This window comes from Lissotriton vulgaris, chromosome 9 (assembly GCF_964263255.1).
Source record: "Lissotriton vulgaris chromosome 9, aLisVul1.2, whole genome shotgun sequence".
Classification (NCBI taxonomy): domain Eukaryota; kingdom Metazoa; phylum Chordata; class Amphibia; order Caudata; family Salamandridae; genus Lissotriton; species Lissotriton vulgaris.
In genome coordinates, this window is record NC_141697.1 from 326,406,822 (window position 1) to 326,422,975 (window position 16,154).

At 45.2% G+C, this 16,154-nt stretch overlaps 1 protein-coding gene across 1 annotated transcript in view; it reads right to left on the minus strand.

The window, feature by feature from the left end:
* EML5 (EMAP like 5) overlaps window positions 1-16,154 on the minus strand; it is a 1,453,541-nt gene that overhangs the window by 1,245,989 nt on the left and 191,398 nt on the right. The window contains exon 2 of the mRNA XM_086936634.1: window positions 11,399-11,558. Within this exon, the coding sequence (XP_086792760.1) occupies window positions 11,399-11,558 (160 nt within the window). The remainder of the gene's footprint in view (window positions 1-11,398; window positions 11,559-16,154) is intronic.

Sequence of the window (16,154 nt, forward strand, 5' to 3'; positions counted from 1 at the left end):
GTCAATACCTTTCTTAGAGAATATCTCACACAATGGTTTGTGATCCGTTTTGATTATGAATTTGGTACCTCACAAGAATTTTTTTAATTTTCTAACAGCCCAAAATACAGCAAGCGATTCACGTTCAATGACTGAATAGCAAGTTTCAGGATCTTTAAGACCATGTGAAGCAAACATTACTGTCTCCAATACACCACCAGATTCTTGTTAGAGGACAGCACCAAGTCCTTTAAGACTGGAATAAGTGGTAACCACCGAAATTCTCCCAGGATCAAAACTTCTCAGATTAGGTGCATTTTCAAGTTTTTCTTTAAGAGAATTGAATTCTGAGAGACAGTCAGCATTCCAACTGAAATCAGACCCTTTCCTCAAGAGACCTCTTAAATTGACACAATGATCAGCAAAACCCTGGACAAATTTATTGTAATACTCAATCCTTCCTAGGAATTTCGAGTGTTCCTCCCTAGAAGAAGGAGGTGGCAATCGAGAAATAGTATCAACCAAATTTGCCTTAGGAGCAATGCCATCTTTTGAAATAGTATGACCCAAATAATGAATCGAAGAAACCCCAAAATGACATTTATCAAGTTTCACAGTAAGATTTGCCTTTTCAAGTTTTCCTAACACCTCATTGAGAAAGCACTCATGTTGTTCATCATCTTTAGCAAAAATTAGGATATCATCTTGATAGACGCACACACTTTTGCAGCCATCAAGTACCCTCTCCATGACGCGCTGAAAGACAAATGCCGCGGATACAAGCCCAAACAGCATTCTGACAAACCTATACGGCCCAAAAGGTGTAATGAAGGACGTATAATTCCTAGACGTTTCTTCAAGTTCGATCTGATGGTAAGCAGATGCCAATTCCAGAGTGCTAAAGACTTTAGCACCACCTCACATCGTTAACAAATCAGATATATTGGGTAGGGGATACCGGTCCACAATCACACACTTATTAAGTTGCCTCAAATCAATGCACAAACGCAAAGACCCATTGGGTTTGCGAGCAGCAACCACTGGAGCAATCCAATCAGTACTAGTGACCTCCTCAATGATTCCACCTTTCTTTAATAAACTGGAGGCACATCCAGTTCACAGCCTAGTCAGATAACAGTCATCTCATTTCAAAGAATGCATTCTCATCCAGAGCTCATTTGGAACACTGGATGATGTCACAACTAATACATCACTAGCATGTGAGAAGTAACAAGAATGCTACAGACTGCTTGTGAAGCAGCAAATTGAGACCAGCTGTTTCCCTGTGTAGATAAAGCTACTCTCCCTGCCCTGACAGTATAAAGCTGTCTGACTTGTCAAAGAGTAGTCTTGTAGTCCCAAATGTCAGAGACATAAAAGTGTTAATATTTTAAAATCTGCACTTACTTAAACGCAAAGATCTCAAAAACTACTGAGGGGATTCACAGCAACCAACAAAAGTATGCATTTTATTTTTTCTTTACAACACATTTGAATGGGGATTTGCTCATACATAGCTCAGACATCGAGTGTTCAATACATCTTATGTATAAATATTCCCACATTATCATCATCCATTTACTGTTAAAGTTAATGAACAAACTCCCTCTCAGACACCCCCTGAGTCACTTCACTGTTGATTGTCAGTCTATGTGATGTGCAGGTATGTTATAGGGTTCGCAGCTTAACCATGGTGTAGTCATGGGTTGCTATGGGGTTGAGTCTGGGTGGCTGCTTCCTCTTATACACTCTGACCCATTTCTTCCCCTCCGCTCCACGGAGATATGGAACGCGAGTGGTTTCCCACTGCCTCGTCCGAGTCAAGTGTCCTTAATTTATTAACTAGCCTTCCCCAGCTCCTTGCTGTGTCCAATGTGCCTATGCCTCGTCCTGCTTCTCTTAACAGAATTTTCCCTTCAGAGCTGGTCCATTTGTCGAGTTCTTTCGACCATGTACCCGTTTTTGCTCCCCCCGTCGACTTCCAATTTCTAGTCATTTCCCGTTTGTCCTGTATATATGCACGATCCTGGAATTTCCCTGTCATGTTGGTATTAGCTGTATGTGGGAACCAGCTCAACAGGCAGTGCCCTGGTGTGTGACGGATCTCTTTGTCTATATTATGTTCTACTACTCTCAGTACCTCCTTCCTTGAAAGCGTGGAGATTGGGGCAACCCCAGAACATATGTAACACATGTGTCTCTCTTTGTCCGCATCTGGGACAAGCTGCCATCTCTGCTTGGAAATATCTTCTCATTCATACAGGGGTAAGGTAAGCTCTATGTAGGATATAATAATGTATTCATTTAAACGGAGCATTCTGAGAGATCTTGAGGGTCCTTTCCACAATGGACCCCAGCTCGCCTCCGGAATCGGGACTCCCAAGTCTTCTTCCCAATGAAGCCATAGCTGCTCCATCTGCTTGTGTATATCACCCCTGATTGCTCTACAGATGCAAGAGACCGTTTTGATCCTACCTTCCGACAGAGCCACATATCAACAGCAGTCCAGTGCCCAGAGCTCTGTGGATCCAGAACCCCAGTGCTTACTAAATGCTGTAATGAGGGCCCTGTGCAAAAGAAAGTGGCCTTGAGGTAAATCAAATTCTGTTTGGAAGTCCTCAAAGGGGAGCATCTCAGAATACCGGAAGAGGTCTCTAATCACCATCGCCCCAGCCTCCCTCCAAGCATCCAGACCGGACCAGCTCCCCCTATGAGGAAGGTGTTGTAGTAGGTCAAGGGGAAAGTCAGGAGAGTAAGTGATCCCACACTGGGAACGTTGTAGACATCTAACCCAATACCAGGCGCCTACCTTGGCCTCTTCAGTGTCTCCATGTGGTCTCCGTTGTATGCGTAATAATATTTTCTCTAATTCTGTGGCCGTTGGGGCGAATGGGTATGAGGCCTCTCCGGTTTCCTCCTGGTCGCCAGCCATTGAATTAGTCATTGAAGCTGCACCACAATGCAATATGCTTCGAGGCCGGGGACCGCCAGCCTTCCTGTCATTGTAAGTGCTGCATCGTAGCTAGTGCCTGTCATCTGTAGCTTGTTCCCAAATAATCATTATAATATGCGAATCCAGGTCCCGGATGTCACACATGGGATCCACATCGGGAGTGTCCCAAAGAGATATAGCAAGCGCGGCAAAGCCACCATCTTCAGGAAGACCACTCTGCCAGCCACCGACAACTGTAGGGATTTCCAGAACTCCATGTAGTAACAAAGGGATCATATCACACTACCCACCTTGCCCTCAATGAGGGCAGGAGATCTATGATAAACCTTTACTCCCAGGTACACCAGACAGTTGGATTCCCACTGCAGACATCCCACTTTATCAGGCCCTGGATGTCCGTCGCCCTCGAGTAGATAGTTTATTTCTCCTCCAGAGTCACTTGCATGTGGGTATAAGTGCCCCTCACCTTACTGAAGATCGATATCTCAGGGGGACATTCCGAACTCACTGTTTAAGCCACTGCGTGCCACAGGCCAGCAGTCCGTGATCACGGCCAAGGAGTTCATCAAGGTGCAGTACTCTTAGGTCACTATTCGAAGAACATTACAATTGTTCTGTAGGAGATTGGGCTCTGATTCTCCCCACCTCAGATCGCACAGTCTCACTCAACCAGATTGCAGATCTCCCCGTCAGGGCCTCCACTATTGTTCAGCCAGCTAAGGACTTATATGTCTGGTCATCAATCTTGAGGGTTCTCAGCTGACACTCTGCAGGCGCTACAGGCTCTCACCTTCACGGGGTCAGTTATGGCACCATTTTACGTTCCTGAGATCAGGTGTCGCAGGGCGTCTTCCTAGGTCAGGCACCTCCTGTGGGGGAGATATGGTTACTCCACAGTACTCCTCTGCTTATGCAAGGCAGTGTCCGTCAAATTTCCTTGTAGTTCTTGGGGTTTTTCTGAGGCCCAGTGGCTGGCTAGGAGCCCCCCTGCCCCTCTGCTGCTCGATCACTGTCGGCCTGGCTCATCGCAGCCCAATGCGGCGCTCCTCTGCGCTCCTTCAGTTCCTTCAGTTCCCAACCGCCTGCAATGATCGGTTGACTCTCCACCAGTACCTAGGAGTCTCCTGCGGTTCTGGGTCCCTGTAGCTGCCGGCCGCCCCACTCTGTCAGTAAGTATAAGGCCTCATTCGTCAGGCCACGACTTCCCGCTCTCTGGGCCGCTCTTCTCTGGTTCTCGTTCGGTCTCCTCTAAATCTCCTCCACCTCGGAGGTCTCCTCACGGACTGCTCGCCTGGATCTACCCCCGGCTCTACCGGCCCCTCCCGGGATCAGGGCTCATGTTTAGGATTGCTTCAGTTTCGCAACCGCTCTAGGTTCTCTGCCCCCTTCCTCCATTCTCTTTCGGGAGCAGTCTCGCAGTCTTCTCTGGCCCAGGTCGGATGTTGGTCAGGGTCTCCGCTTTATTGCCCTACAGCACCGTCTGCCCCGGTGTTCATACTGTGGCTCAGCCCCCAGTTCAAGGGGCCGCTGCGATCTTGGGGCACTCGCATCTAGAGCGATCTTGTGATTTTCAGGGCTATACACCCTGTGGGTTCATTGTTTCTTGGCTCCTGTGGGTCCTCTCGGTCAGAGGTCTGGAGGGCTCCCCATCGGTGCCAGATTGCTTCCTAGGGGGTGGTGTAGGATGGTGCTGAACGGCAGCCGGCTGATCGGAGCTCTCAAGCAACGCTGCTCACTCCATCGGCATCCGGCCACACCCCCAAAGCATGCTTTTAGAGTAAAGTTCTACTTTCCTGCCAAGTTTGGTGTAAATCCGTTCAGCAGATTGGGTGTACACGTAAGCGTAATTTCTTATGAGAGTGCTTAACCTTCTTTCCCGTGGACCGATTGTCATGAAATTTGACAAGACAAGGCTTAGATGAATATTCTATTAAACTGCAAAATGTTGTGCATTCATAAAAAAACACCCCTTTTCAATGGAAATTGCGACTGTAACAGCAACAATTAAGTATCATGCATCATCCTCAGAGAGAGAGTGGCCCTAGTTGTTAGTTGGTTGGGAGAGGAGGTCTGCCCATTGGCCAAATCACAGAACCACGGTCTGCTGGTCAACCTGTGATGGTCTCAACTTAGCATCCTGTAAGACTAACTATTCCAAGAGCGGGTGCAGCATGAGGTGCAGTACTAGGTTCTATATGCTGCATTGCTATTCATTTTTCAGTCAGACACAGAGTCATTTTTTATGGAGCCGAAGTCCACCCTACATAAGTAATTCACATTTGAAGGGATTGCCAATGCCATCCAAAAAAATAAATTGCATAAGGCTTTAGATGCAGCAGCTATTTTTTTGTCTGGTAGAACTTAACTTTGCCTTCCTTCTCCTAGTCCCCCAAGCCCTATTGCCACCCCACATAGAGGCATAGAGCAGTTGGTAGATGTATGGATTAACCTCAAAGAATTGAGAATTTTGTGTGGTTTTATTAACAGTAAATCTGACCCCACATGATAATTTCCCATTCCATGGGATTTAACTTGTAATTTCGAGGTACTGGTGGGGTGTTTCCCCATGGTAACATTTTCACATGATTATTTGCCACCTCCATAGTACAGTGCAACTCCTAATAAGGTTCTCAGACTGTAATTACACAGCAGCAACTGCCACTGTGTAGTTATAGTTGCTTTAGGGTTTCCAAAGGAAGAGCGCTTTTTGTTTTGCTGATAACTTTGATACAACTTAACAAATCTTCATGAAACTTTCCAAAAAGTTAATCTACCTCAGCTCCTTCCCGGAAAGATTCAGGGTTATCAGTCTAATGTTGGCCAAGAAAAGGGGTCAGGTGAGGGTGGTGGGGGCTTTTTGTTTTGCTAATAACTTAACCACTTAACAAATCTTCATGAAACTTTCCGAAAAGTTAATCTACCTCAGCTCCTTCCCGGAAAGATTCAGGGTTATCAGTCTAATGTTGGCCAAGAAAAGGGGTGAGGTGAGTGAGGGTGGTGGTGGGGAGGCTTAAAATGCTTTTTTTCCCATGCAATTACCATAGGAATTTTGGAAAGTGATACAGAAAAATGGCTATACAGAAGTCCACCAAATTTGTTAGAAAGCTAGATCTTTGCCCAGAAAGTGTGCTTTTTGTTGATTTGGTGTAAATCTGTACAGCCGTTTTTGAGAAATTAAAGGTCAAAATATACTGATACGGGTGGCGGTTGCGGTCATTCTAGGTCTAAATGGCGGGGAGTCGCATCGGAGAAAATGGACCGAGCGTGAAGGTTTCCCCCCACCGCCAACCCATGAGGTCCCACTGAGGGCTTACTAATACTTTTTGTCTCCCCCTTTGGGTGAGACTGCGGGGACAAATTACCCAAAATAAGAAAGTCCACACTAATCAGGTTGTATTAGTTTTTTACTTTCAAATTTCTCTCTATTCACCTTAGTTTTGGATATCTTAGCGTATGTCCATCTAGGGGTTTGATAGAGTCCTGTGGTCCTGACGAATGCTGAGCTGAATTTTAGCTCTTAAGCAGAAACATGTTGACCATCTTTTGATTTCTTCTCACTTCAGTAAGGACTTTTGGTTCAAACTAACTCAACCATACACTAGTCCTTTAATTTGCACTGTTTTTACCAGAGTTTGAGCTACCCTCTTAATAAAGTTATTTTGTGATGAGTAGCCAATGCTCTTTTTAAAGCACCTTAGTATCACTACCTCACATCCTTTTCAACCTTTGGGAACCCAATGAAGACAACTGGCTACCGACCTTCACAGGCGGTGCCTGAGGGTTCTTTTTCTTCACTGAGCACATGCACCTAATTCCTTTACTTCATTCTTGTTTCTCTAGACGGTGGTAATTTTCTTTCTGTCTCTGGACACTTATTGGTTCATAATCCTGTTATTTTCCTTGTAGTTTACTTTGACACTCTTCTGTTGATTATTGTACATTTCGGAAGGGGTTTAAGAGTGTTCTTAGCTATACCCTCACTCTCCTGTTGTTCCATACAAAATATACTGACACCTGGACGGTTGGTACCATGGTACTCTCAAGGTGAGGCAAATTCAATAAATGAATCACCCTAATTGGCTGAAAGGGCTTTTTTACCCACTGGCCCTTGTAATACCTCAGGACAGGTACTGATCCTGCTGTCCTAAGCAATCTCATCGGCTAGTAGCAATATCAACAGAAATGTTGCGATTGCAGTATCAGGTGCCCTGGGGTTAAAAAAAGATAAGTTACAAGGGGGCAGAACAGAGGTACCCTGGCCCTTGTGAGGGTGATCTCAGAGGGACCCCACCGGGGGCCAAAATAATGTATTTTGTTTTGCGTATCCCAAGGCACTCAAGCGGGAACCAACAAGGCCTATGGTCAGATTTTTTTCAGGGACTTATTTACCACACCAAAAAGATCATCTAATCTTCCACTGGTGGTCAACACCCCCTGGGCACAGCATTTGTCTCTATACACTATGGGTGGTCTACAGGACCAGGCAAGAAGCTAAGTCCTATGGTCAACTCCAGCTTCTTATGAACTTCAGCCGTGGTGAAACAGCATGAAATATAGCAAACCTTTAACATGTTCATTTTTCTCTTGGTACTCAAGCTTTACGAAGATCAATCAATGAGGAGCAAAATTAAAGGGCAGTTACAACATGTTTCAGAAGGTAGTAACTTTGGTGCATTATCTGTAAAATAGATCTACATGGAACTCTCCATACCCACAGAAATCAAACATGCGAAATATCCATCAAATTTCATGTGGATTCATCAAATGATGTCATAGTCATTAGCAAATTAACATATTTTCGACCCCCTTTAAACAGAGTTCTCAATTGCTAACTCTGCACATATTTAAAAATACAAACAGGAAGCTAAACAGGCTAAGCATCTGATGCGTTTTATGTAATTCGTCAAATAGTGCTAAAGTTATGACCAAATTTAAAGTACAGCTTTACAGATGTCAAGCTAGCTCTAAAAATTTAAACTCTTAATGCCAAACTCCAGGACCTCATGAAAAGCCATTATCACTAAAATAAGATAACCGAGAGGTTTTAAAACAAACCAACAAAAGAAGAAACCTCGAGTAAAGTTCAAACTTTGTGGCGAGTTTGGTGTCATGTTGTTCAGTCATTTTTTCTGTCTTGAAGAGCAAAGAAATATACAATAATTAAAATGGGAAATCTCTCTTTTTGGACGCCCTATTTCTTGGTCCCTGCTTGACAGGTCAGCAGGAAAATTGCAGTGAAGGACCCAAAGTGGATGAACTTGTTTTTGGAAAGTTATCCCAGAAGTACATGAAATATGGCAGGTCCTTATGTTCAGCTTACTCTTGATATATTGAGTTTCATGTAAATCCATCAGTGAGGGGCAGAGTTATATGAGAGAGGGAGGGCTATAAATGGTTCATTAGCAAACCGTTTTGATGTTGGTTAGCAAATTGGCATGATATGTGGCAGGGCCCAGTGGAGGAATTTCAAATTTCAGGCAAATCTGACAAAGGGGCAAAGTTAAAGCGGGGTCAAAATGATTTTTCTTGCTAATAGCTTTGATATTGTATAATGGACAGGTATAACATTTGGTATAACCTTAACAAGTTACGTTACCCTCAATTTATGGAGGTTCATGCAATTCCTTCAACGGGGGCACAGTTTCAGGGCAGCGGGGCGCTTCAGGGAAAGAAAAGCGTCCCTTTGCAAAAGAACTTGCTGACATGCAACAGACTGCCAACCCCTGAGAAGCTGAAAAGGTCGTAGAAAGCCTGGATTGGCCGCAACTCTATAGGGTGATGGAGAAAATTAAACTGGGGAGACAATTTTTGAGCTGGACTAAAATCCTGTACTTAACCCCAAGGTACGTGTCAACAAAGGTAGTGTGATCTCAGAGGTGTATGTGGTGGGGTGAAGAGCAAGGTAAGGTTGTCCATTGTTGTCGTTGCTATTCGCACTGGAGGTGGAGCCTTTGCCTTGTAGTGCACAGTCTTCTGACCACTATGAAGGCCAAGTGGTGGAAACCAACACTTCGCCCTGTATGCAGATGATATGCTGCTGTTTCTAAAGGATAAACAGTCGGGCCAGTAATTGCCCTTAGGCTGCTTTACTGAGTTGTCAGGGCTGTGCAATAACAGTCCAAAAACGTTCCTGTTTCCTGTTTGTGAAGTACAGGAATTTGCCCCGGCGCCACTAGGACTAATATGGGAACCCACTTCTATGAAGTATTTGTGAGTAAGAAGTTACTGCGACAAACATGATCTACTTGCAGGTAATGTAGGAGTGGCAGTGAACGCAATGCGGTCTGACAGGGTTTTGTAAAACTCTACCAACATCGGTGGCAGGATGCATTACTATTGCTATAATGATGGCCCTACCCAGACTGCTATATTACTTTTATGCACTACCACTTATAATCCTTAGCAATACGTTCCAGGACATTGATATTCTGCTTTTGATTATATATGGGGAAAAGGCAGGAGCCAGGTAGCATTATCCATACTTCAGCGTCCCGTTAAGAAGGGTGGTTTAGCAGCCCCAGATTTTGAGACATTATTTGGCGCCCAGATACAATGGTTCGACAAATGGATATATGCCAGGCAAACTAACGGGGCGGCAGACGCTGTATATCTTCCAGCATATCGGGGACTACTCCAACTGCTGCTGAACTCCAAAAGAAACCAACCCGGTGGCCCACAAAACACTGGAGGTTGTTAAACACTGCTGGCTGCACTGCTTACAAATAACTCAGCACCATCCCCCTGCCCCCCCTGATATACCATCACATCGCCTGTCTGTGCTGCCACACAAAGGGAATTGGAGAGGACTTGCAGAATGGAAGGCCTTTGGCACTGAACGAATGGGGATCTGTTCTAGGGAGGAGAACAGCTAATGTTTGAAGAACTGCACTCAGATTTCAACCTACCAGCTGGTCAATTCATACTATACAGAGTGATCGTAGCAACAGTCAAGTACTGGGGAACCGGACAGAACAAACTATCCAGACAGCAGGGTTGTCATGTTATCTGCACCACCACAGACACTCAAAAGGCAATAACAGATAATATAGGAAACCCCGAACCGATAGCCTACTCCCCCTCCCCACCCCACCTGACAGTGCAGCATTATAAATGGGCAGTGGACATTAAAAGGCTGATTTCTGACACGGACTGGCTAAAAGTTTAGAGCAGGTGCCAAAGGTATATAAGAATGCTGAATTCAAATTAACCAACTTTTACTTCCTCTATAGAGCATATCTTATGCCAGGTAGGATTAATAACTTCTACCACACAGCCTAAGATGCATGTCCCAGATGTGGGGAGTCGAGGGCAGAATTGTTCCAGTGGTATGGGATTGCAGGTCCCTCTCAGAGTTTTGGGTAGAGGTTATTGACTTCACTAACAAAGTTATGCATCTAAATAGTTCATTCACTAATGTCTTTGCTGGGATTGTACCCGCACTCTGCCAAATAAAGAGTCTCGACCAGATTAATTGATCTTGCTTTGATCCTAGATAAGCGCCAGATAACACTTAATTCATTTGAAGGCCACCAGAGGGTCAGGAATAGAAAAATGAAATAAGGAGCACACCAGATTGGCGGAATAGGACAATGGAGTACATAAACTGATTGCACATACACAAAGTGAATTATATGACCGCTATAACTTAAATGTGTTAATTTGTATTGAGTTTTGCACATAAGAAAACATAAAGGGCCCAATTCCGCTGTGCTTAGGAAGGCCTCCTAATGGCATTTGCTCCTTCGGAATCGGATCGGGAACGTGTCTTTCCGACCGAATCGGAATAGTTTCAGACCAACCAGGTACGATGAGAGTTAGGCATTAGGAATATCCCAATCCGAACCAGATGGCATTTGGAATGACCGAGCCGTACGGAGCAGAATCGTACGTCTCTATGGGCCGTGTTTCCAAACTACCGAGTACGAGGCTGGATTAAGACAGCCTTTCCGAGTCGTGCTATCCATCTCGAATCGGCAATTGGAATCAGACTTTGGGGGAACATAGTAGGCCCCCCCTGCACACAGAGCCTTCCTAGTCAAGCCTCTGGGGGTACCCATGTAGTCACCCCTTAACAGCCATGTACAGTGTGGCAGGCACCAAGGGGTGCCCGCCACAGGGTGCCCGATTTTACCCAGCCACCCCGCTCCTCAATGGAAGCTTATGAATTTGGTCGGAACATAGGCTCCCATTGAAGTCGATGGGAGTCCGACCCAATAGTATCTTGAAGCATCCGGATGCATTGTCCTCGGTCGGTCGGACTCTCCCGATCCGAGTGGGTCGGAAACCATTCCCAAACCCATTCGGTCGGTAAGATTTCCTAACCACATCGCAATCTGGCCTTTTGTTGGCTGCCAAACCCTGATGTGTACAACCTTCAAACCTGCGTAGCACGAGTTGGCAAATAATGTCTCCTTGCCTCCAGTTTTCACCTTTAATTTAATGCATAAAAACATATATTAAGCATACCTGGCCATCTACGTCGAACGCAAGGCAGGCCACGCCATGGGTGTGCACATCCTTCAGCACCGATATCGTCTGCACTGTATAAGAGTCCCAGACACAGATGTATGGCTCCTTCCCAACTTGTCCTGTTGCCACCAACACTCGTTCCGGATGCAAAGCGAGGCTAGTGACAGAAAAGGAGGGGAAGGTAATCAGTGGAATATTCATTCAGTTTTGTTAAGAGGTGCAATATTGAGCACAAACATCACATGTTAATTAAGTTAGCAATCTACATTCACAAAATCAACATCCCCATTTTCCTAAAATCCTGAACAGTCATCAGGAGGCAACGACTTTTGTGACTTTTAATAAGACATTCCACGCCGTATTACAGCTAACATCAAGACCAGAGATCTCATGTAATTCTGAAGAGGAGCTTCTAAAATGGCCCTTCTGAATATGTCTGAATACAACAGTGATAACTGCAATTGTCTGCCATGTAATTTCGCTGCCCACGTGTACCAGCTGCTCACGAGAAGCATCGGTTTTCCTCGTGCAGGCAAAAGAGTGGGGTCTGCCATGCAGCTGGGCATTGTTGGCATTAACATAATACTCATGCAAAAAAAAAAAAAAAATCTGCAGCAGCAGCGCCTCTAAGAAGAGGCTAACTTGTTAAAAACAGGATGGAAGCAGAGACGCAGAAATACCAGAAAGTTGTGCTATAGAAATATTTACCAAGAAGACATATTGGGAATAAAGTTTGCTCAACATTTCACCTATGCTCAAACATTCACAGGACGCCAGCAGTTAAATAGCACGTACAGGTAACACGGTTCGCAAAATATTTTTTTAAAAACTATCTTTTCACCTAGCCCCTCTATACCAAGTGTCATTTTTTCTAATCGTCTTTAAGTAATTTTCGTACTTTATTTTCCAGTAATTTCATTTTTTGTACAATAAGCAAGTGTGAATAAATTGATCAATAACTATGGTACTGCTTTACTTTCTTATGTAAATGATTCTACCAGTGTTATATGACAATTTATATATCCCGGGGCAATAAGTAAAATCTGATAACAAGTCATGCAGGCTACGATGGATTTTATTGGAACATGAATCATGATCTCAAATCTGGAACCCATTCTTGTGCTGCCTGAAATGAAGGAATATATACTGGTCCATATCTACTTCGTATAGTAATTGTAATTGTATTTTAAGATGTGAGGAAACAACTATGCACATCCCATTTCACTTTATTTAATGAAAATCCAAGTGGTACAGAGGAGAAAAGGGTCAAAGGCAAAGATACAGTCAATAAATAATTGAAGAGGAAGTGGGCTGTTATAGCATCAAGATCTAGTCTTCTTGAAAGAGGTGTCTTCAGCTACGTCCTCATTGGAGAAAGGTTTAGCCATTCCGGATGGATTCAGGGATGTTGTTCCAAGAACTGGGAGCTTAGATGGAGGGTCTGTTAGCTTGTGTTTTTTTCTATTTTACTCTTCTCTGCCAATCTGATAGTGACCAAGCTGTAGGTGTGCAGAGAGCCACTGGAGATGGTAAGTGTGGCTATTTAATTTGTAGTTTTTCCTTTATCCTCCCTTTGTTCAGGCTGGCGCTGGGAAACCCCTTGGGTAGCTGTGCGCCTTATAAACTCAAATAACATAACATAAATTCTGTGCCTTCAGCCTGTGGGTCCTCCTGAGGGTCTTCTCCTGCTTCAGTGGGCTCTGCTGCTTCAGTGGGCTCCCCTGTTTGCTCAGGGCCTGCTCTGTCTCTCTTGTTGTTGGCGAGTCCCTTGGACCTTCCTGGTCACAGTGTTGCTCCTCCTTCATTCTCCACACTAATTGCAGCTACCAAGGCATGTTGATGCTTCTGCCAGACCCGACCACCTAGTCACCAGCATCCAACGTGGGACAGCTCGTGCACAACTCCTGGTCTTCCTCCCGGTTGCCTGGACCGCACAGCTGCAGCGACAAGGTCACTGTCACCTCTTCTGAACTGTCTGACATCAGTGGGCATTGCTCTCCCACTCCTGAGGGGCATAGACTCTGTCCCCTCTCCTTGCAGGTTCTTCACTTCCAGAATCCACTCTTAGATTCAATTGAGCTTCTTTGCTTTCTTCTCCAGAGGAATTTTCTTCCAAGTCTTCCATTGTCGTCTACGGAGGTTTCTGAAGTCTCTGCACCCCTATGCACATGGCTTCCCTGGCATAGGTCACCTGTTTCCCAGGGCATCCACCGGTGGGGTGGATCTCCAACAGTTGTCCTCCAAGGGAATTGTTTAGGATCCTCTGGGAAGGGAATTCAACAGCAACTTCTCCATTGACTTCCATTGGGCACGTGGCTGTGTTGCCACTCGGAACATCGCCTCTGTAAGGTTCCAGGATACTTATCATGGGTGGTTCCTTGTGTACCCAGCTTCTCTGGGTCTTCTGGTCCAAGTACTATCTTCGTTTGCATTCCACTTTCTTAATTTATGGTTTAGTGTCCCCCTGGAGACCACTATATTTTGAGCTACTTACCTTATGGTAATTGAAGTATTTTTGTTTATTGTGTTGATATCTCCGGGTAGGAGATATACTAATGTCTTGGGGAGTGTCGCGTAATAAATAGAAGTATGTTTATATAAAGACAATGTGGTTCTTTTTCATTTAACCTACGCTACATGAATAAACCGGTTAAACAAGCTTCTTAACAGGCTTTCAAGATAAGCCTGAAAGCTGCTCTCATCCGCTACCACTTTTGAGAGCTTTCTAGGGTTATCAAAGACCACTAAAATCAGCATAAGGGCGGCCTGGATTAGTGCAAGGTGCATCCTTTAACTAAGTGTGCATCATATATTATGCCAGCCTCCTACAATATGGATAATAGTATTTAGGAAAGGGGTTTCTTAAGACAGTGAATAGGGGCTAAGGATAAGGAGTAGAGGGTTAGGTGTAAGCAGTAAGCAGTTGGGGGTAAGGTTAAGAGTAAGAGTGAGCGATTAACAGGTTAAATGTACGGGTAAGGGGACCAAGTGCAAAGGGGCATGGGCAAATCAGGTGTAGAAATAAATGAAAATGGAAGTAAGGGAAATGGTAAGGGAATAATGGTAAGGGTTAAGGGTGTAGAGTAAAGGGGTAAGTGTAAAGGGATGGGGATAAGGTATAGTGGTTAAGAGTAATGAGTTAATGCCTCCAAATTCTATAATATTTTGACAAAGCCTCTGGCCTCCGGCTGAACTCCACCAAGTCAGTCCTGGTCCCTCTCCACCTGTCTAGAGAATGCTATGATTGGCAGTCCAATATACCACTCTGTCGCCAATCATTTGAATACTTGAGGATATGGGTGACTCTGCTCCCCGAGGTCAGCTGCGCCTTTATTGTTACTCCTCTAGTGAAGAAGGCTAAGGCAGATCTCCAGAAATGGCAGACGTTGCCCCTGAACCCCATGGGGAGAGTCGCCCTGTTTAAAATGATGATTCTCCCAAGGTTCCTTTATGTTCTTCAAAACACCTCCCTCTGCTTCCAGAGGGCCTGGTTTCGAGAACTGGATAGTATGGCCTCTAAGTTCCTCTGGGGAAAAGGAAGGGCCTGCCAGGCTCTGAACGCCTGTAGGGTTCCTTTCTTTGACGGGGGCCTGGGGATGACCCATTTATATCTGTACTATCTAACCACACGCCTGCTATCCATACACAACTGGTTCAACAGGGGTTGCTCCGACCCAGCCTATAGGCTTGAGCTAAGTGAGTTGGGTCTGACCAGATGCCAATCTATGCTGTATGGCGATCCTATTCGATCCAAATTACCAGAGGTGACGCACTTCACGCTGCGCTGTTGGCCTGGCGGGCCACGCTGCACACACTAAGTGGACACAAAAACTGACCCAGTGTACGCCCCTCTGGCAGGGCACCTGGCTCAAAGAGGTTAGTGGGCTGCAGGGCTTTTGATCCTGGGACCTTATAGGTATTTCACAGTTGGGAAATGTAAGGGCAGGCGACCATATGCGTTCCTTCAAGGATCTCCAAATCAGACATCCCTGCGCACTGGAGGAGGCAGACTGGTGTGATGCCCTTATGGCCCCAGGACGGTTACCGCCTCTGCCAAACTGTATATGGTTCAACTATACCATTTACATGCAGCCTACCTGGCACCCGGCATGCCTTCATCAGGCAGGATTTAGCCTGACCCCAGCTTGCACTAGGTGCGGCCATGAACCAGCGGACGTCTTCCATACTGTATGGGCCTGCCCCCACCTGACACAGTTCTGGGGGGGACATTGAGGAGGAACTCACAGAAAACTGGGGTGGGAAGTCCCACACAATCCAAGACACACGATTCTCGGCATTACTGATGGGCTGGTTGGGTCTAGAAACAAGGAATAATTTTTTACTACGGCAATGGTAGTGGCCAAAAGGGACATTGCGGCCTCTTGGAAGTGTCCTGATCCCCCAAGCGTTGGATGCTGGCGGACCGCAGTCGACTGGTGTGCCACACAAGAAAAAAACATGCATGAGGCACCCGATTGTCCTAAAAAATATCAAAGGGTTTGGGGGAAGTGGTTGGGGGAATGGTTTAGTCTTGCAGGGAATGTCCAAATGTATATCGCATTGTATTCATCCGTCTCTGTAATAGGGGTCAATCGGACTGTCGATTATACTCCTGTATTTTCATCGTGTTGTGATGAATAGCGGGACCTTGCCAAATCAATAAAAAATTGTTTATCAAAAAAAGAGAAATGAGTTTAGGATAGGAGGTTAAGAATGTAAAGTTAAGTGGGTAGGCGTAAAGGGGTAAGGAAGA